This window comes from Mus pahari, chromosome 13, assembly GCF_900095145.1.
Source record: "Mus pahari chromosome 13, PAHARI_EIJ_v1.1, whole genome shotgun sequence".
Taxonomy (NCBI): domain Eukaryota; kingdom Metazoa; phylum Chordata; class Mammalia; order Rodentia; family Muridae; genus Mus; species Mus pahari.
Window position 1 is genome coordinate 81,127,130 of NC_034602.1, and position 24,299 is coordinate 81,151,428.

A 24,299-nucleotide genomic window follows, 5' to 3' on the forward strand; every position below is an offset into this window, starting at 1 on the left:
ACCAGGCTGGCCCCGAACTCAGAAATCTGCCTGCCTCTGCCTCCCGTGTGCTGGGATTAAAGGCGTGCGCCACCACGCCAGCTAATGCAGCTTGTTTTAATCAGACAGTCGTGGAAATAGGTTTTTCCTCAGGTCTAACACATTCCCTTGCTCAACACCTTCTCACTCTGTGAAGTCTGTCCTCAGAGGCCCCGGAGGGGGATCCTCTCATCTGCTGCTCTCCCTTTCCCCTCACTACCCTCCAGTCACTGAAAGAGTGAACGAATGAATGATTCATGCTAGGAAAGTCTTTAGGGAGAGCAGCTGAAATTTCGGATCAGTGGTTCCTACACAGCTTTTCCTCAGTGGGTCCCGTAAGTCAGAGGGTCGGAGTCGAGGACAAAAAGGTGGTTGGGTAAACCACAGCTCACATGGCCCATGACCATGGCACAGGAGGGTGGCTCTCATTTCCCTGTCTGATTTTCCCAACTAGGTTTTGTTCTTTTTTTAGTTTGTTAGTATTTGTTCTTGATTTTTTTCTTTTTTATTTACTCTCTTAGACATTACATTCCAACTGCAATTTCCCATCCCTCCCTCTCCTCTCCTCCCCTCAGTCTCTCCCCTGCACCTCCCCTTTCCCCCAAATCTACCTCTACTTCACCTCCCCTCAGTAAAGAGCAGGTCTTCCAGGAACCAAATATAGCATAACAAACTACAGTAAGACCAGGCACAAATTCTCACATCAAGGCTGCATGAGGCAACCCAGCAGGGGGAAAATAGTCTCAAAGTCAGAAACAGCCCCTGCTTACTGTCAGGAGTCCCACAAGAACAGTGAGCTACACAACCGTAACATATATGAAGAGGACCTAGGTGGAACCCATACAGGGTCCCTGATCTTTGTGAGCCGACTTGAGTCCCAGTCAGTTGATTCTTGAGGTTCGTGCTCTTGTGGTGTCCTTGACCCCTCCAAGTTTTCCTTCCCCTCCTCTGCAGGGCTAACTTTGTTTTGAGCCAAGGTCCCTTTGTGGTGCTGAGCTGGCTGCCCGAAGCTCCAGTTTAGATTCTACTTTACAACCACAACAGATAAACAACACTTCTCTTTGTGTGATCGCAGGAAAATCCAGTCCCAAAGCCTAGCTTCCACAGGTTCACTTGATTTATGAGCCTATCGCATCCCTAAACGGTGGTCTGCCTGGAGAGTGGAGCTATGGTTAGGCCAGCTAGGACCAAGTAGATGGTGGTGGTGGTGGTGGTGGTGGTGGTGGTGGTGGTGGTGGTGGTGGTGGTGGTGTGTCCTTCATATGTATGTGTGTGGAGGATCATGTGTTGAGCTATGTGCGCACATGTGTGCCTGTGTAATAGGAGACAACTTCATTTGTTCTCAGGCGAGGACCATCGTTTTATTGAGGTAATGTCTCCCACTGGTTTGGAACTCCCCGGCAGGGTAGGCAGGCAAGTCTCCATTATCTTAGCGCTCAGGTTAGAGTACAGGTGTGCACCATACCTAATTATATATTTAAAACATGAGTTTGGGCTGGAGAGATGGCTCAACGGTTAAGAGCAACGACTGTTCTTCCAGAGGTCCTGAGTTCAATTCCTAGCAACCACATGGTGGCTCACAACCATTTGTAATGAGATCTGATACCCTCTTCTGGTGTGTCTGCAGACAGTGACAGTACTCATATAAATAAATCTAAAAAAAATTAAAATTAAAAATAAAACCAAAACAAAACAAAATATAACTAACTCAGGTTCTCATGTTAGCCGGGCAAGCAATTTTCTGGCTTCAATATCTCCCCCGAATGTGAGGTGGACCTTCAAAGGAAAATGTAGACACTGTATTCATAGGAGGCATGAGCAATGCCTGAGGCCTGCAGTCAGGAACCACACAAGTCCAACAGAGACACTCCAAGCGCTGAGGCTTTGTGGGGAGGCTTACAGGCATATTCTACTAGAGGAGGTGGAACCACAACACAGACCCTGAGCATCCAATGGCAGGGCGGCAGGTTTATAGAGGACCCCCAGCACCGTGCTCACTGCAGGGCGTGATGAATGACATTTGATTTGGTTTTTTCTTTCTTCTTTCTTTCTTTTTTTTTTTTGTTGATTTTTTTGTTTGTTTGTTTTGTTTTGTTTTGTTTTGTTTTTTGAGACAGGGTTTCTCTGTGTAGCCCTGGCCATCCTGGAACTCATTTTGTAGACCAGGCTGGACTCGAACTCGGAAATCCCCCTGCTTCTGCCTCCCAAGTGCTGGGATTAAAGGTGTGCACCACCACTGCCCAGCTCAATGAATGGCATTTGAAAAGGAACGCCAAAGAAGTGACTTAGTGTGCTTGTTATAGAGTTGGGGCCCCCTTTCCTCCAATCGTTCCCTCACCCCAAGTCTCCTTTCTCTGTGTAGCTCTTATTGCAGGTGCTGGAGGTACTGGACCCTGAGAGGAAGCTGGAGGATGTGTGGGCTTATTGCCAGGACACCAGGAAGCCAATGAAGGAACCCACAAAGCTTGTAGAAAAACGCTCTTCCCAAGAATGCCCGTGAGTACTGCTGATGTCCCTCCCCTGATGAGCAGCCCAGGACGGCCTTGTCATACGCAGAATAATTTTGCTCATTTGGGTTTTTCATTTTGTTAGTTAAAAAAAAAAAGAAAAGAAAAAAAAAGCCCAAGAAACAAAAAAATGCTGAGTTTCTTTAGTCCAGGCTGACCTCCAACTCATTCTGTTGCTGTATTAGTCAGGGTTCTCTAGAGTCACAGAACTTGCAGATAGTCTCTATATAGTAAAGGAATTTATTGATGACTTACAGTCTGCAGTCCAAATCCCAACAATGGTTCAGTAGTAGCTGTGAATGGAAGTCTGCTTGTGGACGTTGTACATCGTGGTGCGGAGCCTAGTGCGCACCACGATGTACAACGTCCACAAGCAGTGTCCCTCCCCTGATGAGCAGCCCAGGACGGCCTTGTCATACGCAGAATAATTTTGCTCATTTGGGTTTTTCATTTTGTTAGTTAAAAAAAAAAAGAAAAAAAAAAAAAGCCCAAGAAACAAAAAAATGCTGAGTTTCTTTAGTCCAGGCTGACCTCCAACTCATTCTGTTGCTGTATTAGTCAGGGTTCTCTAGAGTCACAGAACTTGCAGATAGTCTCTATATAGTAAAGGAATTTATTGATGACTTACAGTCTGCAGTCCAAATCCCAACAATGGTTCAGTAGTAGCTGTGAATGGAAGTCCAAGGATCTAGCAGTTGCTGAGTCCCACACCGCAAGAAGGCAAAAGAGTGAGAGAGTGAGAGCCAGACTCCCTTCTTCTAATGTCCTTATATGGTCCCCAGCAGAAGGTGTAGCCCAGATTAAAGGTGTGTGCCACCACACCTTTAATCCCAGATGATCTTGGACTCAGAGATCTCCCTGCCTTAATCTTCTGGATTCAATCACCACTGTGTCTCAAGATCTCCATACCAAGATCCAGATCAGAAACTTCTATCTCCCAGTCTCCAGATTAGGTTCACTGGTGAGCCTTCCAATTCTGGATTGTAGTTCATTTCAAATATAGTCAAGTTGACAACCAGGAATAGCCACTACAGTTGCTAAGGATGACCCAGAACACCTGAACCCCCTGCCTGCCCTTCCCAAGGCTGGGATTTTAGGCCTGTGCCACCACGCCTGGGTATCTAGAATACTTGTAAAGAAGCAATGGCAATAAATTGTGAAGAGGAAGACAAGATGTGGCTCCTGTGGGTGTGGTTTCTCTAGCAGTGGCGTAAACATGGGCTCCCATCCAGCTCTCATCAGCAAGAAAACCTGATGAATTGACTTTATTCAACATGGCAGACCAGTGGTTGGTTAGGTCATCTCAAGCACATGTGTGCACATATGTGTACCACAGGGGATTGTCAACGATGCACTTGCTAGCCTTTTTTTTTTTTTCTATTTTGAGACAGGGTTTCATGTACCCAGGTTGGCTTGGAACTCTTAGTCTGCCTGCCTCTGCTTCCAGAGTGCTGGGGTGACAGGTTTGTACCACCACACCTGGCTACTTGCTTGTCATTTAAGGCATTTATAGGATCTTCTGCTCGGAGACCCTGCTCACATTTGTATAAACCATGCCCGTAATGGCATGCACCTTCTCTGAAACTGAGTAGAAACTCTTGATTCACGTCCTTGCTCCTCTTAACCCAGAGTATTTAATAATGGAGATGTTACCACACGTATCGATATAAACAGATTTAGGAGGAGACACATTTACTTTGAAAACTGGATGATTGGGCTGGAGAGATGGCTCAGTGGTTAAGAGCACTGACTGCTCTTCCAGAGGTTCTGAATTCAATTCCCAGCAACCACATGGTGGCTCACAACCATCTGTAATGGGATCTGATGCCCTCTTCTAGTGTCTGAAGACAGCTATAGTGTACTTATATACATAAAATAAATAAATCTTTAAAAAGAAATAAGCTCTCTGGTATATCTAAGATGATAACTCATCCTACTTCTGCCCTTCTCCCACTGGGGAGCAAGAGGACCTGTGGGGAACACAAGCTCCCCCCCCCTCTGTGCTGGAGGGAAAGTTGCCCCTGGTAGGGAGGGACTAGGTGGAAGAGTCTCCAGTTGATGGCTTTTAATGAACAGTTGTCTTGGACCTAAAGTTGAGCCCTCCAGCAGGACAGCTACTTGTCACAACAGTGATGTTTTGGCTCTTGTCTTTGTGGTTTGTATTGTCTTCTAAGTTGCTCAGAACCTGTATGTGGAAGAGAGGAACATTATCTACAGGATTATTATACACTGTAGAATATATTGTATATTAATGGTACAGTAAGAAGATATAGGCAGGATCTGTCTTTCACTTTGAGCAATTTGCTTGGTTAACCCTGAAAAATCTCAAAGGTAAAAAATTGCAAACAAGTGGGATTCGGTTGGCTACTTGGAAGAAGTCCAGCAGTGATATATTAATATCTTAGCACATCATAAAAGAAATGTAGGATTTCATAGAGGTGACCTTGGCCGTTGGTATATGCATTTGTTTCCTTTGGCCGCTGTGAAATTTGTGCAAACGTGGTGGCTTAAAACAATGGCAATGTTTTAACAACATGTAATGACAGTTGATTTCAGGCCTGCAGCCTGGCATGGCTGTCCCAGTGCTTCAGGGGGATTGGTTCCTTGCCTCCTTCAGTCTCTGGTGGCAGCTGGCCTTCTGTGGCTTGCGACGACATCTCTCCAAACTTCAAGGCCAGCAGCTTTGTGTCTGGGCTGTCCTCACATCACCTTCTGTTGGTTGTGGGTCAGGCTTTGCCCCTTCAGACTCTTTCCTTCAAGGACGCTTGTGATGGTGTGAATGGCCCAGCAAGATAATCCAGGATAATATCCCGGACTCAGAAGTCTGGATGAATGCCTGCAAAGACTTGGAAAGCGGAGTAGCATATGCTCCGTGGGTTAGCCCTTGATCTCTTTAGAGGTTGCTCTGACCCCCTACCAGAGCATCAGGTAACACCACCGCTCTCCCCTTGGCCAGATACTCTGTCCTGTCCTCTAAGAAGAACCCTGAAGGAGGCATCCCAACTCACTTCTCTCTTGATCCCACAGCAGTCCAGCTTCCCCCCCAGTGCCCACTCAGAACTCCACTGACCTTGCCCTTGGCCAAGGTCACATTGACACCTGTGCGACCACACCAGTGACTTTGCTCATTGCTGTGACAAAAATCCCTGGCAGAAGCCGTGCAAGGGAGAAAGGATTTCCTTTGACTCACAGTTGGAGAGTGTACAGTCTGTCATGGCCGGGGAGGAATGGGTGAGGGCAGACTCTCAGCCAAAGCGGCAGGAATGAACGTCAGCTGCCCACCACCCAAAGCCCAACAGGAAGTAGAGAGCTTGAGCCTGACTCAGGGCCAGGCAATAACCCTCCAGCCATGCTCCCAACAGTTTCTTCCACCTTCCTTCCAGGAATCCCATAATCTGAACAGCCCCAGCTGGTGACCAAGTATTAAATAGCTGAGCTTCTGGTGTTCGAATCCCACTCAGTCCTTAACAGTTACTACACAAGTGTTCACTGACCACCACACTGTCATCGGGGGCCCAGTGAAACCATGTGACCAGACTGCACCACGAGAAGAAAGGTTTAATTGGGAATCAAACGGTTAAGGTTATCTCTGGGTTAGGGGGTGGGAGGAGAGAGAAGAGCAAACTGTGGGGAAACAAGTGGATTTCTTTCCTATGCCTGTCGACAGGATGGGCTCATTGGACTGAGGCAGGCTGTTTGGATGACTGGGAACTAGATGTCCTTGCTAGAGGGATGGATGTAGACAAAGGGAAAGGAAGTTGGTTTCTGGTAGTTTACGGGAGGCTCCTGGGGAAAAGCAACTGACTTTAGGCCTCTGTTAACCCATGAATCCTTCTGTTTACCTGGCCAAAGTCTTTCTGTTTAGGACAGTGGTTCTTAACCTTCCTAATGCTGGTAACACAATTCCTGTTAACCTGTTAACACAATTCCTCATGTTGTGGTGGCCCCCCAACCATAAAATTATTTTCATTGCTACTTCATAACTGTAACTTTGATAACTACTGTTGTGAATCGCAATATAAATATCTGTGTTTTCCAGTGGTCTTAGAACCCTGTGACAGGGTCACTCCACCCTCAGTTGAGAATGACGTTAGGACATTGTCATCCACTTTGGCCCTAACACACTAACACAGTAACACACTACTGTTTCTACGGCAACTGACGCAATAGATGACACCATCTTTCCCACAACACTTTTCTTTTTCTTTCCAGACCAAGTCTCATTATGTAGACCAGGCTAGCCTTATGGCAATCTTTCTGCATCTGCCTCCCCAGTGCTGAGAGTACAGTTGTGAACTGCCATACCCAGCTCGTAACCTTTCTTCCTTTAGCTTCTGGAACATTCTTTTTCCTTTAGCTTCCTCCTACCTCAAGGTCCCCTTTGCCTGGTTTCTCTATTCGTCTGTTTGTTTTGGTTATTCTGAGACAGGGTCTCCCTATGTAGCCCCTGCTTTCTTGTTTTGTTTGTTTTAAACCCTGAAGTACTTCAGTTTCTGAAGTCTTTCTGGCCATTCACACCCAAGTGACTTTGGCCCCCTACAAACGGGCCTGTGTTTAACGTCTCAGACTTCACAGTTGGAAACCACACTTTTCATTTCTTGATCAGATGTATTCATTACCTCAGTAAGAAAATAGTAACCAGCTGGTTCTAGAGCAGCAGCAATTTGCCAACAAACGGCAATGACTGTGAAATCTAAAACACTCTGTACAGGGCTGTTACAGGAAGCCCCTGTGTCTTGATTGGATAATCACAATAGCTTATTAGCTATGGTGTGGTGCTTTGAAGGGGAATGGGCCCCGTAGGCTCGTAGATCTGGATGTTTAGTTACTGGGGCTTGGGAAGGACGAGGAGACACTGGAGGAGGTGCGTTACTGGGAATGGGCTTTGTCCTTTAAAATGTCCTCACCAGGACCGTCTTAGCTCTCTCTGCCTGCTGCCAGGGGATCAGAATGTAAAGCCGGAGAAACCGTGCAGTCTCTAAAGCCCCAGTGCCACCATGCCAGCCTCCTCCATTGTGTAAGGATAAGGGACAAACTCTCTGAGACGGTAAGCAAGCCTCGAGCGAAGCTTACTTATAAGAGCTGTCTTGGTCATGGTGTTTCTTCATAGCAGCCAACTGGTTTCATGGCCTCCATGTCTACCCCTCCACATTCCCATTCTCTCTCTCTCTCTCTCTCTCTCTCTCTCTCTCTCTCTCTCTCTCTCTCTCTCTCTCTNTCTCTCTCTCTCTCTCTCTCTCTCTCTCTCTCTCTCTCTCTCTCTCTCTCCCTCTTCCTCTCCTTCTCCCCTACTCTGTGTGTGTGTGTGTGTGTGTGAGAGAGAGGGGGGGGCAGAGGAGAGAGAATGAGATTGGGGTGGCCATGCACACCAAGGCACACATCTATCCATCAGAGGACAACCTCGGGTGTGGGTCCTTACCTTCTACCCTGTTTCTGGCAGGATCTCTTGGTTGTTTGCATCTGGCTTGTGAGCTTCCAGGGAGTCTTCTGTCTCTGCCTCTTCCCTCCATGTAAGTGCAGTAGGATTACAGGCTTGTACTGCCCAGCCTGGCTTCGCACGGGTTCTGGGGATTCGCACTTGGGACCTCACACTTGTGCAGCAAGTGCTTTACCCATGGAGCCGTTTCCTCCAGCCCATTCCTCTCGTCTTAAAATAATTACATTTTAATTTATTTTTAGTGTGCGTAGGTTATGTGTGTGCCATAGTGTACACTTGGAGGTCAAAGGACGACACGTTGTAGGAGTTGGTTCTCTCCGTTGGTTCTCTCCTTCTCCCACTGGGGTCCTGGGGATTGAAGCTTGGCCAAAGATGCTTTTTAGCTGCTGAGCTATTTCAGGACTCCAGCGTTCTCCTCTCTAAAGCCTGCTTGTCACTCAGAGCACAAATTGATTCTCTCACACACCTGCCTGTCATTCCTGGGCTCACCCTTCTCCAGGTGCTCCCCGATGCAGACGAAAGTTCACACCCTTCTGCACATGCTGTGCACTCTGCCCCAAGGCCTTTGACCTTGCAGTCTAGTTTGATATTTAAGCCGTTCGATGCTTTTCTCTTCGAAACCTGGGCTCAGTGTCACTTCAGCAGAGAGACTTTCTCTGTAGAAATTGGATGCTGTCCTGCATCCTCTCCAGCCGCTTCCCACCTTACTTTTTCTTTACATGGTTCTCGAGCACCTGGCATGTGATTGTCTGCCTCGATGTCTCCATCCTGCTTAGCTGAAGCCATGCAAAGGTAGGGACTTTGGTTATCTACACAGTTGGATCGGCAAAGCTTAATCTCCAGTATGTATTTGGTGCTTGAAAGATATCTCTTAAATGAATGGAAGAGAAGTTCATATTTGGGTAGCTGAAAAAAAGTGTAGGTTCAGGGGCCATCCTCAAGAAGAAATGAGTAGGCTGAGGCTATATCTCAGTTGTTAATAGTGCTTGTCTAGTGCATAAAACGTCTTGGGCTTTAATTTCTGGGACCAGATAAGCAGGATTGGTGGAACATGCTTGCATTCCAAGTGCTTATGAGGTACAGGTGGGAGGATCCAAAGCTTAGTGTCATCTCTACTACAGCAGTTTTCAACCTGTAGGTCACAACTCCTTTGGGAGTTGAGTGACACTTTCACACCTCTATTTCTTTTAATGTAAATGTGCTGGATAATAGTGGTATTAGTAATAATGTCTTCAGCCAGAACTCCCATCTCAAGGAATGAAGATGGGTTAACGAGTCTGGCATCTCTATGCCTCCATAAGAGACCCTGTATCCCCCCTAGGGCAATAGTTCTTTTTTTGTTTGTTTTTGTTTGTTTGTTTTGTTTTTCGAGACAGGGTTTCTCTATAACCCTGGCTGTCCTGGAACTCACTCTGTAGACCAGGCTGGCCTCGAACACAGAAATCCGCCTGCCTCTGCCTCCCAAGTGCTGGGATTAAAGGCGTGCGCCACCACTGCCTGGCTGCAATAGTTCTTAACCTGTGATCTCAACCCCTGTGGGAGTCAAGTATCAGATATCCTTCATATTGGATATTTACATTATGATTCATAACAGTAGCAAAATCATAGTTATGAAGGAATAACAAAAATAATTTTATGGTTGGAGTCATCACAGCATGAGGCACTGGATTAAAGGGTCACAGCGTAGGGAGAGTTGAGAATCTCTGTGCTACCACATAGGGGGTTCAAAGCCAGTTTGAGCTATGTAAGAGTTTAACTTTTTTTTTTTTTTTTAATTATATGCAAGTACACTGTAGTTGTCTCCAGACACTCCAGAAGAGGGCATCAGATCTTGTTATTGGATGGTTGTGAGCCACCATGTGGTTGCTGGGATTTGAACTCTGGACCTTCGGAAGAACAGTCGGGTGCTCTTACCCACTGAGCCATCTCACCAGCCCAAGAGTTTAACTTTTACAAAGAACATTCATATGTGGCAGCCAGAAAGGTACTGTAGTCAAATGGAGCAGCATATGCAACAACTTCCTGTGTATTGGAAGTAGGATGAATGGAGAGGGGCCACTGTGTTTAGAGCTCACAAAGCAAAGGACTGGGGGGGCCTAGGAAAGGACCTGAAGGTACAAGGGGGGATCCACCATGAAGACCCTTGGGGGCTGTGCTAAAAGTGAAGGCTCTTTATTGGAAGGGGAACTATTGATCACAGAAACTTTTACATAAACCTACATAACAGTGGTATTCTTCATAGTCAAAAAGTGTCAACAACTTGAATACCCACCAACTGGTGAGAGAATAACAAAATGTGGTACACTACCCAGTGAAATACTATTCATCAAAACAGAGGGATAAGCTACTGGTATATGAGTCTTCATAGATTATCGATGCAAGCTTTATGCTAGTGAGAGTTATTCACTTTAAAAACTTGATTGCATAGTTCCATTTAAATGAGACATATAGAATAGGCAAACCCATAGTAATTGAAAGTAGACTCTTGTTTACCAGGAAGGGGAGAAGGTGGAAATGGAGAAGAACTATTCATAGTTTTGGAGTATGTTCTGGAATGAGATAGTTGTATTGGTTGCATAACTTCAAAAATCTGTATTACTGGATCATATACTCCTTAATAGTTAAAAGATTTTTTTTTGAGATATGGTCTCAGTTAGTCCAGGCTAGTCTTGAACTCACTATGTAGCAGAGGATGACCTTGAACTCCTCCTAATCCTAATGCCTCAACTTCTCAAGTGCTGGGATTACAGGTATGCACCATCTTCTTATGTGATGCTGGAGATGGATGTAGCACTTCGTGTGCACTGGGCCAGTGTTATGTGATACTAGAGATGGATGTAGTGCTGTATGCACTGGGCCAGTGCTTTTCCCCAATAAGATATATTCCCCATCCCAGTGTTTGCATTTAATAAATGCTTTATGAGTTGGATGATGGGTGACTGCCTTTGACATGCTCAAACTTATATTTAGCAATGGGCACTTGGCCTGGCATTTAAATAAAAGATTAGGGATTGGGTGGATAGATAGAAAGATACAGAAAGACCAGTGAGAGCTTTTTGTAACAGTCTAGAGAAACGGACAGAATCTACCAGACATCCATGAGTCTGGACATCAGAGATGAGAGACAGACAGACAGACAGACAGAGAGAGAGAGAGAGAGAGAGAGAGAGAGAGAGAGAGAGAGAGAGAGAGAAAAGAAGAAGAAGAGGAGGAGGAAGAGGAAGAGGAAGAGGAAGAGGAAGAGGAGGAGAGGACAGAGGGAGGGAGAGAGCTAGTTGTCAAAGATGCTCTGTTTTCTAAAGGTCAACTTCAAGTGCAGCGGCTTCTACTTGGTACATGTATTAATTAATAAGTAGTACTTGTAACTTTCAAAGCTGATGTAACCCTTGATTTCATGTTACGTTTTAATCAGTATGACACACACTTGCCTTTCTAGTACTGAAGAGGGCAATGTGGTATTTGAAGCCATAACTCATGTGACCTTTTAAAGACCTTGAGAGAGCTGACCAATTCCCAAAGATACTGCTTGCGATCCATTTGGATTCATCCAGCATCACGCTTCATTCTTTGATGATCTCATTGCGTGTAGGCCTAAGAAGATGCTGACCTCACGTTCAGGCCAGTGGCTTTGTAAAGAAAAGCCAAGCAAAGTGGATTCACTCTATAAAGACAGTCTCCTCCATGATGACGTACGCAGAGGAGTAAGCGACTTCTGCCACTGGGCCGCGGATCTTGTAAGTAAGCAGTGATACCAAAAGTTACCATCAAGAGTCAAGCTCAGTGGCCGGAGAGATGGCTCAGTGGTTAAGAGCACTGACTGCTCTTCCAGAGGTCCTGAGTTCAGTTCCCAGCAAACACATGGTAGTTCACAAACCATCTACAATGGGGTCAGATGCCCCTTTCTGGTGTGTCTGAAGACAGACACTGTGATCACATACATGAAATAAATAAATATATCTTTAAAAAATAAAGAGTTGAGCTCACTGTGTGATCAGTCCCTAGTGTGGAAGAAACACATCAAGCTCCAAGTCACTTCTATTAAATATCATTAGAGGCAAATCCTCAAATCTTCAGCCATGGTGGAAACAGTCTGCACAGTCATTGACAGAAAGTTTTGGCCACAGGAAACTTCTGCAAAGTGTGTCAGCTCAGAGTTCTTTGGAATAGTCACGTTTCTATCTTGCACCATGGCTGTGGCTCCAAAACTTCCATTCCCACTTAAGTAACAGGAACCTCCTCACTGTCCTTCACTCCTGCAGGACGTCACACTTCCAGACACACTTGACTGTGAGTGCTTGTGTGAGCCGCCCTCCACATGGGTGCTTTTCTAAAGGGCAGACACGTCTGCCTTGGTTATAAGGTCTTTCCCTGCCTTTAGTCCATGAACCCCAGTTCTCAGCCAGTCTCCACGTCTCTGCAGAGGTTTTTGATTTTCTGATGGTTTTCTTGGCTTTAAGACCTTCCAGTATTAAATCCCTCTCAGATTTTTTTTTTTTTCGAGACAGGGTTTCTCTGTGTAGCCCTGGCTGGCCTCGAACTCAGAAATCCACCTGCCTCTGCCTCCCGAGTGCTGGGATTAAAGACGTGCACCACCATGCCCAGCCCCTCTCAGATTTTAATGCATTAGTCATTTTAGTCACATAGTTTGTACAAATACTCACTACATTTATTTATTTGTATCTGTGTGTGCACACACACACATCGCAGTGACAGAGGACAACGTGCGAGAGTTGGTTCTCTCCTATCATGTGGGTCCTGAGAATTGAACTCAGCTTATCTAGCTTGCTGGTGAGCAGCCTTACCAGCTGAGCCATCTTGCCAGCCCTGGCCAATGCATTCATCTGGTACTATCTCCTTAGCAAATGATTGCCTTCCAAACCTAAATATACCTCGATGGGTTTGAAGGAGAAGGAAGACTGACCTGGAAACTCTAGCTGGAAGGACAGCCAGATCGAGCTGCTGGCCAGCTTCTGGCGCTGTCCTCAGGTCCTGCAGACCTTCTGTCTGACTTCACTTGGAAGTTTTCCTCAGGAGATGGGTGCCAAGAGTCATCACAAAAGCTAATTAAGCTTGTGTTGAACCCGTGAGCAGCCTGGCGGGGTGAGAGAAACCTTTTCCGAACAGGGCAGAACCTGGGTTTAGTGTTGCTCTGTGGGCCCTGTGCCTGTGCCGGCATAACTGCGGTGATTCCCTGCCACCCACAGTGCCACCTCTCCGTCCTGAAGCTGGCTCTACCAGATTGTCTGATTCCCAACCCTTCACTCATTCCTGATGCTGGAGATTGCTCTACTTGGGTGGGAAATCTAAGAACCCTTAAAGATGGCTGCGTAGAGCTTTCCTTACATAGTGGAGAAGTCTGTTTCTAACTTTAAAATTGATGTTGTTGTTGTTGTTACTGTGTGTATGTGGTACATATGTGTGAATGTGTGTGTGCTACAGTGGAGGTTCGAAGACAACTTCGTGGAGTCTCTTCTCTCCTCCAGCCTTTCTGAGGATTTAGAGAAACGCTGAAAATAGTTGTCGACCACGCTTACCACCGAGTCAGTCATCTTGTTGGTCCTGTTTCCTGACTGCTGGGAGACGTGGCTTAGCAGCCCTCCCAGGCCTCCATCCTGTCTCTCCTACCGTCATCCAACCTGTGATGGGAGCTGAATGCCATCGGGTCTGCCCAGGTCCCTGAGCATCAACCCTCCTGTCTGTAGTCCCATGTCCTTCCTAACAAGATGAAAGCATAAGCCAGGGGAAACGCATCAAATTTACACACATTCGCATCTGTGACGGAAGAGATGGGTCGCAGAACAGCTATTGCAGGTGATAAAACAAAACAAATACCTTTAACTCTCTTTAAAGAACGGTCCATAGATGGAAAAACATCACTTTCTACTGGAGAGGAAGCAGGTGACGTCAGGTCTTATGAAGGATTTTGATGAGGTTTTTAAGAATGAAGTAAGAGGCTGGAGAAATGGCTCAGCAGTTAAGAGCAGTGACTGCTCTCCCAAAAGTCCTGAGTTCAATTCCCAGCAACCACATGGTGGCTCACAACCATCTGTGATGGGATCTGATGCCCTCTTCTGGTGTGTCTGAAGACAGCTACAGTGTACTTATTTAAATAAAATAAATCTTTAAAAAAAAAAAAAGAAAAAAGAAAAGAAAAATGAAGCAAACCAAGGACTGGCTAGATGGCTCAGAGAGTAGGGGTGCTTGCTACCAACCCCGATGGCCTGAGTTTGATCCCTGAAACCCATGTGCTGGAAGAACAGAAGTGGCTTCTTCCTGCAAGTTGCCCTCCACACACATGCCATGGCATGCAATATGCCTCTGCACACACACACAAACACAGAAAATTAAACCAGAGAGAGAGGGGGGGGGGAGAAACATGTTGAATGGAATCAATTTCTGGAGAAGATAAATAAACAGTGTTCCTGGGGTGGTTGCCTCTAAAAAGTCTTTTTAGGAACCTGATCTGGAACTATGATATTTAAAGCACAAACTCCTTAGTTCTGTGTGCGTGTGTGTGTGTGTGTGTGTGTGTGTGTGTGTGTGTGCGTGCGTGTGTGTGTGTGTGTGTGGTGTATATGAGTGTATATATGTCTACTCATGAATACCAGAAGACAACTTCAATTGTTGCTCTTCAGATGCCAAATACCATTTTGAGACAGGGTCTCTCAGTGGCCTGGAGTTCACGAATTAGGCTAGGCTGGCTGGCCAGCAAGCCCCAGGAATCCCCCTGCCTGTGCCCATGCTGGGATTACAAGCACAGACCTTCTCTGAGGCTTCTGGGGACCTAACTCAAGTGTGTCCCAGCAGCAGACCTTTGCCTGCTGAGCCAGCCCCAGGACCCCAGCCACTCCCTCCGTGTTTGCTTCTGTACAGGTCACTTCTGCAGCTAGTTAAGCTGGAGAAGCCTGGGAATATTTGAGGAAGCAAAGGTCAATAAAGTTTTCTTTATGAGGAAAAACAAACAAAGCAACACTCTCAGTGCCAACCTAACTGACTGCGGCTCAGCTGTTCTGCCAGCTTGCTGGGTTCCCAGTCTCTCTAACCCGAGTCCTATAGGTCCTCAGATTCTCCTGTTTCACAGCAGTCTGTGGTGTGTGTCTCCAGCACTAACTTGCACTTTTCCTTCTGCACTATGGATTCTTGCACTTCACTGCTTGTGCTTGCTCTGATTCCTCTCCTTATCTATCCCAAGCCTCGTTCTGCTGCTGCTGCATCTGTGTAAGGCTCCGACCCTGGTTCCTGACGCCTCTCAAATGCTGCTTCATCTCCAACTCCCGCTCACCCTACCCTCTCTGTTTCCCAGTGTTTATCTCCCAAAGTGGGATTCTTCTGACTCAAGTTTGTCTTTCAGGGTTAGGACGAAAGTCATCTCCCTGAGCCACTCAGGGCATACGTTTCTACCCCTAGTAACTATGTCCACGGGAGGAAGAGTGGTACCCTGGTTCATTTCCCAGCATCCACTGCAACTCACAACTGCCCAAGGCTCCTGCTATAGGGTGTATAACTAGCTCTTCTGGCCTCAGGAGACACCTGCAAGCAAGCAGGTGACACAGATTTTCAACAACATACACAGATGGTTTTTCTTTTTTAAAGATACACTTGAAAAGCACTCTAGGAATATCTCTGCTACAAAGTGTCAGAAAATTTTTGTGTTTGGTCCACAGTATTTCCTCAGGGACTCATGGCTTCTTGCAGGCCCTAAAGCAGTCTCCTTAGACTACTTCTATCTCCAGAATGTTCCCTGAGCAAGCATTAGCTACATTTCCTCCAAACGACCTGTCCCTCAGGAGTGGTCAACACTTCCTGGGCCGAATGAAGGAAGCAGGCTGCTCCTGGCTATCTGTCCTTCACTCATACACTGTAGCTTTCTTTCAGGGAAGCTCCACCATTGAGGAAGAGTTCGTCCTGCAGCAGTTTGACATCAGCTATCAGACTAGACGCAGCTGTGACGCGCCTCTCAGGCTGAGGCTAAACCAGGTAGGTTGAGCTGAGAAAGGGAACTAGCTGAGTAAGCTACGGGAGGGAGAGAAGAGTGGCATCATAAACCAGACCATGAGAGGTGACTCCAGAAAACATAGGCGACTCCAGAAAACATAGGCGACCCCAGGAGAACTAACCAAAAATCTAAGAAAACCGAGTTATCTTAAAGCTTTAAACATCCTTGAATTCTGGTTCTCTGGGACTCTGGCTTTTCAAAGTAGACCTCCCAGAATATTATTACATTTAATAAATAGTTGATAAGAGAATGAATATTTAATATCTATAATAACGGTTTGTATTGAAGAGGACATATATCATTTGGAATTGTTAGTGACTATCTATTTTTAGAGACAGACTTTTTGATGTGTTTCCTAAATTGAAGCTGTAACATCTAGTTATATTAGTGAGTGCTTATTACCTAAAAACAAGACTAAGGGTAATCTAATAATGACTCTGACACTGTTAATCTCATGCCCAAAGAATTCTTGAATTTTCATTTGAATAAAGTTGATCACACATCTTTTCTTTGTTATGATTTTTTTTAAAGATTTATTTATTTATTTATTATATGTAAGTACACTGTAGCTATCTATCTTCAGACACACCAGAAGAGGGCATCAGATCTCATTACAGATGGTAGTGAGGCACCATGTGGTTGCTGATTTGAACTCAGGACCTTTGGAAGAGCAGTCAGTGCTCTTAACCTCTGAGCCATCTCTCCAGCTCTGTTATGAATTTTTAAAAATTATTTTTAGTGGGCTGGAGAGATGGCTTAGTGGTTAAGAGTACTGATTGATCTTCCAAAGGTCCTGAGTTCAAATCCCAGCAACCACATGGTGGCTCACAACCATCTGTAATGGGATCAGATGCCCTCTTCTGGTGTGTCTGAAGGCAGCTACAGTGTACTCATATAAATAAAATCTTTAAAAAAATTACTTTTAGTTATGTGTGTATATGTATGTCTATATATGGACATGTGCACGCGAGTGCAAGTGCCTGTGGAAGCCAGAGGCATAGGATCCCCTAAAGCTGTTATTACAGGTGGTTGAATCCATGTCAACCTTCTGCAGGACAAACTCTTCATCAATGTACCACCTTCCCTGCAGGAACACTGTGGGCGCTGGAGCAAAGCTCCGTCCTCTGGAAGAGCAGTAAGTGCTTTTAACCTTTGAGTATCTCTCTACCCCACAACGTCCTTCCTCGTCACATTCTTGCCTAACATAAGCTTATGCTGCTGCCAACACGGGAACATGGCAGGAGAAGGAAGAGTTGCATCAGCATTTTGAAGGGAGGTGGCATGTATATGATCTTCTAAACTTTCTGTTTAATCGCCGGTGCAACAAAATAATCACACGTGCCTCGCTGTGCGAGTCAACAACAGACTTAAGTGCCTGTGTTGAGTGGGGAGTGTCTTCCCTCAAGGTAAAAAAACAGAACATTATCTCTAATTAGCTCTGAACTACCTGTGGCTTTTCTTTACACGCATAGCTTACCACATAGCTTTATTTCTCTGAAGAGAAAAACAGAATAAATGTGTGCAACTTCTCTCAGGGAGGAAGATGGCTCTGCTGGTAAAGCACTTGGTAAAGCATTATGAACTGAGTTTAAATCTCCAGAACACATCTAAAGTAGACACAGTCACACAGTGTCTGAGATCTTCGCTTTCCTATGGTGAGATGGAAGAGCGAAAGGATGCAGGGTGAGGGGAGTCCTGGGGAGTTCACAGCCTGGCATCTTTGCAGCGAACAACAGAGAGACCCTTACTCAAACAATAGAAAGTAAAAGCTGTCACTCAGAGGTGTCCTCTGACCCGCATGTGTGTGTAGATGCATACCCCCCCAAACATACACATACACCCTCTCTTTTTAGACCTATGTAGGGGTTCACTGAATATCCTCAGCCTATGAACATATACTTTTCGTAGTTGTGGGGTTTTTCTTGTTTGTTTGTTTTTGCTTTCTAAAGTTATTAGTATGTATTACTTGTACAAAGGAATGGGTTGCAGTTTGACATTTTCATACACATGTGCAGTGTACTTCTTTTATAAGCTTTGGGGTAAACAATCTGACCACTAGTTGTTCACGTTGGTTTTTGGCCTCAATCCTCCCCCTGCTTTCGAATTGCTCTTCTTCGGGAGCCTTGACCCCAGTCCCCAATCCCTGCTTCTGTTCTGTTTTCTCCTTTGCTTATGATTGATAGGTCCTGAAACGCTGTGATCTCTTTTCCTGAAATGTTTGTGGTTTTGTCTCATAGTTACAGCCTTCCTTTCTAGATGTCGGATGTATGTTATCTGCCTTCCGTGGCTCTACTTCACCTTTGGAAACACAGGAGAGACAGTTCAGAAACTGCTTTGGTGTCTTTGCATCACAACCCCTGAATCTGCTCTGTGTCAGTCCCTGTCTTCGAGGCGTGCTATGCTTTCCTGCATGGCTTCATGTCTGGTGGGTCTGTGAGTAGGTGCCAGGCATCGTGGATTTCACCTGAATGGGTGTTTTGGGTACTTTGACAGTTTTGTAAATCTTTTTGAAATTTGTTCTGAGCTAGAATCAAGTTACTCGGAGAAGCCTGGTCTTGTGGGAGGTCTTGCTTTTAAGATTTCTTGAGAGAGAATAAAGTAATATTTGGTCTTGGGTTAATTATTTCATAGTACTGAACAAGACCTTAAGTGTGTTCTTCCAAGGGTCCTGTGAACCTTTAAGTCTTCCAGGAGGAAAAGGCGACTGACTATCAGGTACTTTCCCCTCTGGGATATTTAACTGGTTCTTTGCTTGGTCCTGGCTGGTTTCCTGTACATGTGCCCCGCTACCCTGCCACCGCAGCACACAGAGCCCTCCCTCCATTCTGGGGCTCTGTCCTGTGAATTTCTGCTGCCCAGCTTCCTGGGATTCTTGATTCTTCTGTTTCCCCATCTGAGAGTCCTTGAGCTGCTTCTGGGCTCCTCCTCCCCTGTGCCCTAGAGACTTTTTTTTTTTTTTCAGTCGGCAGGCAATTATGACACTTATTTTGTTTGTCCCTTTTCTCCTGGGGATTACTGTCCTGGTTACTGAGGCCCAGCGTCTTGCAGACTATTGTGTTTCTCCGGGTTCCAAATGTGGAAGGCGGGAGGGAAAGTCAGTTGGCATTCGGGCCGCGCAAGTCCCGTCTTTAGCTTTCTACCCACATAGAATCCTCAGCACCGCTACATTCTGTCCTCTGATGTTCTTTAGAACAGTTTTTCCCCCTCCCACCGAAGTTCTGCTCGTGCATTCTGTCTGTTTGAAGTCCCCCTTTTCCCTGCGTGGATCTCTGTCTCTGTTTAGATGAGGGTATGTGTCCGTTTTTTGCTGTGGAGGTTTTTCTTCTTCTAGGTTGCTTGGTGAAGATTACTTGGTGAAGATGGAACTTCCCATCTTCCATAGCCCCATGTGTCCTTATCTCTTCATTTTTCACTCTGCATGCCAATTCATCCATCGACTTATTCATTCACTCATTCAACAAATATTTCTGAGCATTGATGTGTTCAAAGGTATTGCTAGCAAATGACACGATACTGGAAAACTGCCGTCTTTACCAGGGTGCCCTCTGACAAGGCTGCAATGTCCGTGGACTGGTACAGGGTGCGGAGACGAACCACTCTGGAATCAGTTTTAGGAAACAGTATCTACTATTGCACGTGAGGACCACCTGTATGGTGGAAGCCTCTCTCTATATATATACATACATATATATATATATATCTATATATATATCTATATATATAGATATATATATGCCTAGAAAAATGGCTCAGTGGTTAAAAGCACTTGTGTCTCTTGCACAGGACCACATGGTGGGTGACTCACAACTGTCTGTAACTCTAGCTCAGGGATCTAACACCGACTTCTGACCTCCCTAGGCATCAGGTACACATGTGATCCCTACAAGCATTCAGAGAAAACACTCATATATGTAAAAGAAAAAAAAAACTCTTAAAAAAATACTGTGCTGAGTGGTGGCACCAATCCCAGCACTTTAGTCCCAGCACTTGGGAGGCAGAGGCAGGCAGAGTTTGAGGCCAGCCTGGTTTACAGAGTGAGTTCCAGGACAGCCAGGTCTACACAGAGAAACCCTGTCTCCCAAAAATCCAAAATAAATAAGTAAACAAACAAGTAAATAAATAGAATAGAATAAAAAATAAATGTGTGGAGGTGTGTGTGACCGAGACAGAATTGTGGCTTCATGTCTCTGTGTTCCACCCACAAGTTAAGTTTGTGACAAGATGACACGCAGCCATGTATCCGTGGCATCTGGCTGTGAACCAGCTTGAAGTTCTCCTTAGCGCACAACTATGGAAGTAGCAGAAAAGAGAGTGAGACCTGCTCTTCCTTCATGTTTTCTCTCTCCATTAAAGGGACAGAAGGTTAGGGACTAGGAAACAGTTTGATCAAAGATAGTTCAGTGCTCCCGAGGCTGGGCATAGTGCTCCTGAGCCTCCTGGGCATAGTGTTCCCAAGGCTCCTGAACATATTGCTGGGCTTAGTGAATTTAACTTAATGTTTGGTTCACTGGTCTTGTTCAAGATTGCCACTCTTGAGTGAAATATGTGATTTTTTGTTTAACCTGATTTCTACCTGCTTTGCGTATGTTATCTCCTATCATCCTCAGGACACTCTTACAGGATTAAAAACCTGTTATCTCCACTTCCCTGATAAATAATTGAAGTGGTGTGCCCATGGGCTCACAGCTACTGAGAGAACAAAGACTGAATTCAAGCCCAGGTCAGTCTATATCCAACACCCGTGTTCCTAGGTGTGACTCTGTTTTCCTAATTATGAATGTTCTGTGCTTCTTTTATAAAAACCCAAAGCACACTGAAACTTTGTAAAAACACTTCGGCAAGAACTAGCTCTAGATTCTAAATCACGACACACCTTTCATAACATGAGCCTTAGATTATTGAAATGACCGACCGACTACTAAATAAGTAAGCGACACTACTTACAATCCCAGAATTACTACGTTCCTTTCTTTAGAATCTTCAGAAGCCAAAGCGGGTGAAGATGAGGTATGGAGCCTGGTACCTGAACACCAGCTTGTGGAAGAGGCAAAGAGCGGATGAACCTTTGGTCGACCCCATAGTCTCACACAAAGCTCAAGATTCAAACTTTAAAGAGCAGCTTCAGAAGCAGGTGTGTTGTCCATGTGCTGAGATCTGGTTGTCTGAGCACAGACGATGGCTACAGGCTGGGCAAGGAGGTTCCCCCAAAGTCTCAGGGCGTGTCTGTTCAATTCAGCAAGGAGAGAGGCAAGATGATTTGTGGAGAGCATGGAATAAGCAAGGCTTGAATTCTGCCTTCATGGTAAACACAGTACCTCTAAAGACAGGACACCACTCCTACCATTTTGTGTTTGAGACATTGTCTTGCTACATAGCCTTGGCTATTGTAGCTACTCTATACATAGACCAGGCTGGCCTCATACTCACAGAGATCCTCCTGCCTCCTGAATGGTGAGATTAAAGGTGTGCACCTCCCTCCACCCAGCCCACAACTGCCATCTTGAACAATGTGTTCTACGAGTAAATGTTTAAGGGCGGGGTAGGAGCAAGGCCCACCACAGTGGTCCTAATTGGTATGATGTTGTTGGGAAGTTTCAGGAAACTAACTGTAGGACGAGATGGCTGTCAAAGAATTCAAAGCTGCACCTGGGAAGTTTCATTAGTAACATTCAGTTGCCACAGTGTCTCCCTAAGAGAGGGATCAAAAGTTAAATGACCCAGCAGCACATCCATACCACGTGGCCCTGCTCTACCATAGATAAGCTGTGTGCCTGCCCGTCTCTCGTGTACTGCTGGAGCAAAGGTCATCACTGCTGCTCTGAACACAGGCAGGTGGGTTGGCACATGCTTCACCAGACTCTGATGACCTCATCTGTGGCCCTCTTCCCTTTTACAACAGACCAGGGTGTCTCCAGACACTCTAGGGAAACATGTGGGAAAGTAAAACCCTGTACAGATACACAGCCGATGCTTCCTTAGTAACTGCCCTTCCTTAGTAACTGCCCATCAATCCACTCTGCTGACCGGAAAGGCCATTTTTCTCTTCCCAGTGCTGGGTATGAAAGACTGTCTTTAGGAATTTGAGTATGCCAGAACATGCTTGAATAAGTTCCAAAATAAATAATCCTTAGTAGAATTTCTGAGTGCATTCTTCAGAGTGCCTATATTTATGTGAATTTAACTCATAACATAATATTTTATTTTGGCAGCAAGAGCTATTTATGGTGTCTGTCAGAGTGCTTATAGACAGCTAGAGAAGAAGCAGTATCTTTTCTTTTCCACTGGACATTATGGTTGATATACCTATGACAGCAAGCATTATTCCTTAGGAGATCTAGACACAGGGGGCAGTCAAGACAATAGGATTGCTCTACAGCAGTTCTTGTGGAGACCCAGTCTTGTGTATGTAGTCGGAGCTGGTCTAGGGCTCATGACCCTCCTGCTTCACCCTCCCAAGGGTCAAGATCTTAGGCATGTTCTGCCATGCCCAGCCTATAATGCTGTTGGTTAACTACACTTTCACAAGGCCGGAGGGAGGATTTAGCTTCTGCACTGAAGGTGCCACTGTGAGTCACTATGACAGTCTCACCAAGAACTCATGAGTTCTCACTATCCTTGACTAACTGGTTTTGGAAGGTGAAATGACCTTAGAGAGTTGAATTGTGGTATGCAAATTTCTACATCCACTTTTCGAGTTCAAAAAAATGTAATGAAAACGCCAAGGGATTCTTGAATAGTCAGAGGAGTTGGGACTGAAACAAGTCTGTTTAGATTGGTGTGCCCTTTGTAGCTAAGAGCTATAAATTGTGGGGCTGGCGAAATGATCCACTTGCTTCCCTCATTAAGAAATATTTTTTAAAAAATAAAAATTAAAACCTATAAGTTGTGGCTATATTGTATCAAATAAGTTAGTTTCTAGACAGCCCGAGTGGAAAGTTTGACTTGTTGATTATCCTTCATACAAGGGTTAAGGGGAAAGTAAGGACAAGAGGATAAAATCAGATGTCTTTGGAAGTTCTCAGCTTCCGTAACTGATGAACCCCACAGTGAGAAGGAAGCATTTGCAATGGGGAGCTTCATGGAAGTTTCTGGAAGCTCTCATCTTCTGTAACTGATGAACCCCACAGTGAGAAGGAAGCATTTGCANTGGGGAGCTTCATGGAAGTTTCTGGAAGCTCTCATCTTCTGTAACTGATGAACCCCACAGTGAGAAGGAAGCATTTGCANTGGGGAGCTTCATGGAAGTTTCTGGAAGCTCTCATCTTCTGTAACTGATGAACCCCACAGTGAGAAGGAAGCATTTGCAATGGGGAGCTTCATGGAAGTTTCTGGAAGCTCTCATCTTCTGTAACTGATGAACCCCACCGTGAGAAGGAAGAGATCGCAGGGAGGAGCTTCATGGAAGTCTCTCCCCAGATTTTTCATGGGCTCTTTTAAACTGCTCTTTTAGGGGGAGCTGCTTGCAGCCCTGCGCGGGACAACAGCCTTTAAGGACTTCGTTCTAAGCAGGGGCTCCAGGATGCCCAGGGTGAGTTATTTTGCAGAGCCCTGCTGAGAGCTTTGAAGAAGACAAATGAGAGTGGATGAGAGTGCCCTAGTGCAATGAGAACAATCCCCTCCCTGGCATTCACTAAGCCTCAGGAAGCATGGGTCAAATAAAAACTCAGAGTTGCTTTCCAGATGGGACCCTTTGGTTAATGCCACTGCAGAGGTGCCATCTTCCTGCTGCTATGAAGTCTACTATCCTCCGGACCAGAAGGGCATAGAGGGGCAGTGTTTGCACAGCCTGTTACTAAGACAGTACGTGCTCTCTAGGAACTCCTTAGGGCTCCAGGACTTTCAGGTCGAAGGACAAAGTTACATGGCTTAGGTCAGCATGAAATGGAGTGGGCACTTAAAATCATATCATGCAGTATGAGCTCTGTCCAAACCGAAATGCATTAAAAGTTCCCATCTGGGGGTCTCCCAGCTTCTGGGGGTCTCCCAGCTTCTGTTCTGCCCTTCTCCTGATCCAGAAGGAGGTTTGGCCTGTAATATGGAAAAGGGGTGCCAGCCTTCTTCCATAGGGCAGGCTTGCACACACCTCCAACACAAAGATCTCAGTGGGAGAGCAACTGAGCAGACCATAGCAAGCTGTGCATCCAGACAGCAGGACCCTGAGGTATAAGGTGCTGAAGTCATAGCTAATCATGTGTATGACCCTTAGGTTCCCCAGAGGACAGAACAGCCAAGGTACTCAGACGTTAGAAATGGAACTCTGCATCAATCAACCAATCTCTCTCTCTCTCTCTCTCTCTCTCTCTCTCTCTCTCTCTCTCTCTCTCTCTCTCTCTCTCTCTCT

At 45.6% G+C, this 24,299-nt stretch overlaps 1 protein-coding gene across 2 annotated transcripts in view; it reads left to right on the plus strand.

The window, feature by feature from the left end:
- The window catches only part of Fam47e (family with sequence similarity 47 member E), a 34,887-nt gene that overhangs the window by 9,513 nt on the left and 1,075 nt on the right, over positions 1 to 24,299 (plus strand). Inside the window, exons 1-6 of one of the 2 annotated variants that reach the window (XM_021211265.1) lie at positions 8,583 to 8,754; positions 11,552 to 11,696; positions 15,838 to 15,939; positions 17,013 to 17,093; positions 20,934 to 21,089; positions 23,409 to 23,486. In XM_021211265.1, coding sequence (XP_021066924.1) covers positions 8,720 to 8,754; positions 11,552 to 11,696; positions 15,838 to 15,939; positions 17,013 to 17,093; positions 20,934 to 21,089; positions 23,409 to 23,486 — 597 coding nt within the window. In that variant the 5' untranslated portion in view covers positions 8,583 to 8,719. Of the gene's footprint in view, positions 1 to 2,380; positions 2,515 to 8,582; positions 8,755 to 11,551; positions 11,697 to 15,837; positions 15,940 to 17,012; positions 17,094 to 20,933; positions 21,090 to 23,408; positions 23,487 to 24,299 lie in introns of those variants that run through there. The other variant, XM_029545205.1, reaches the window with a different exon arrangement.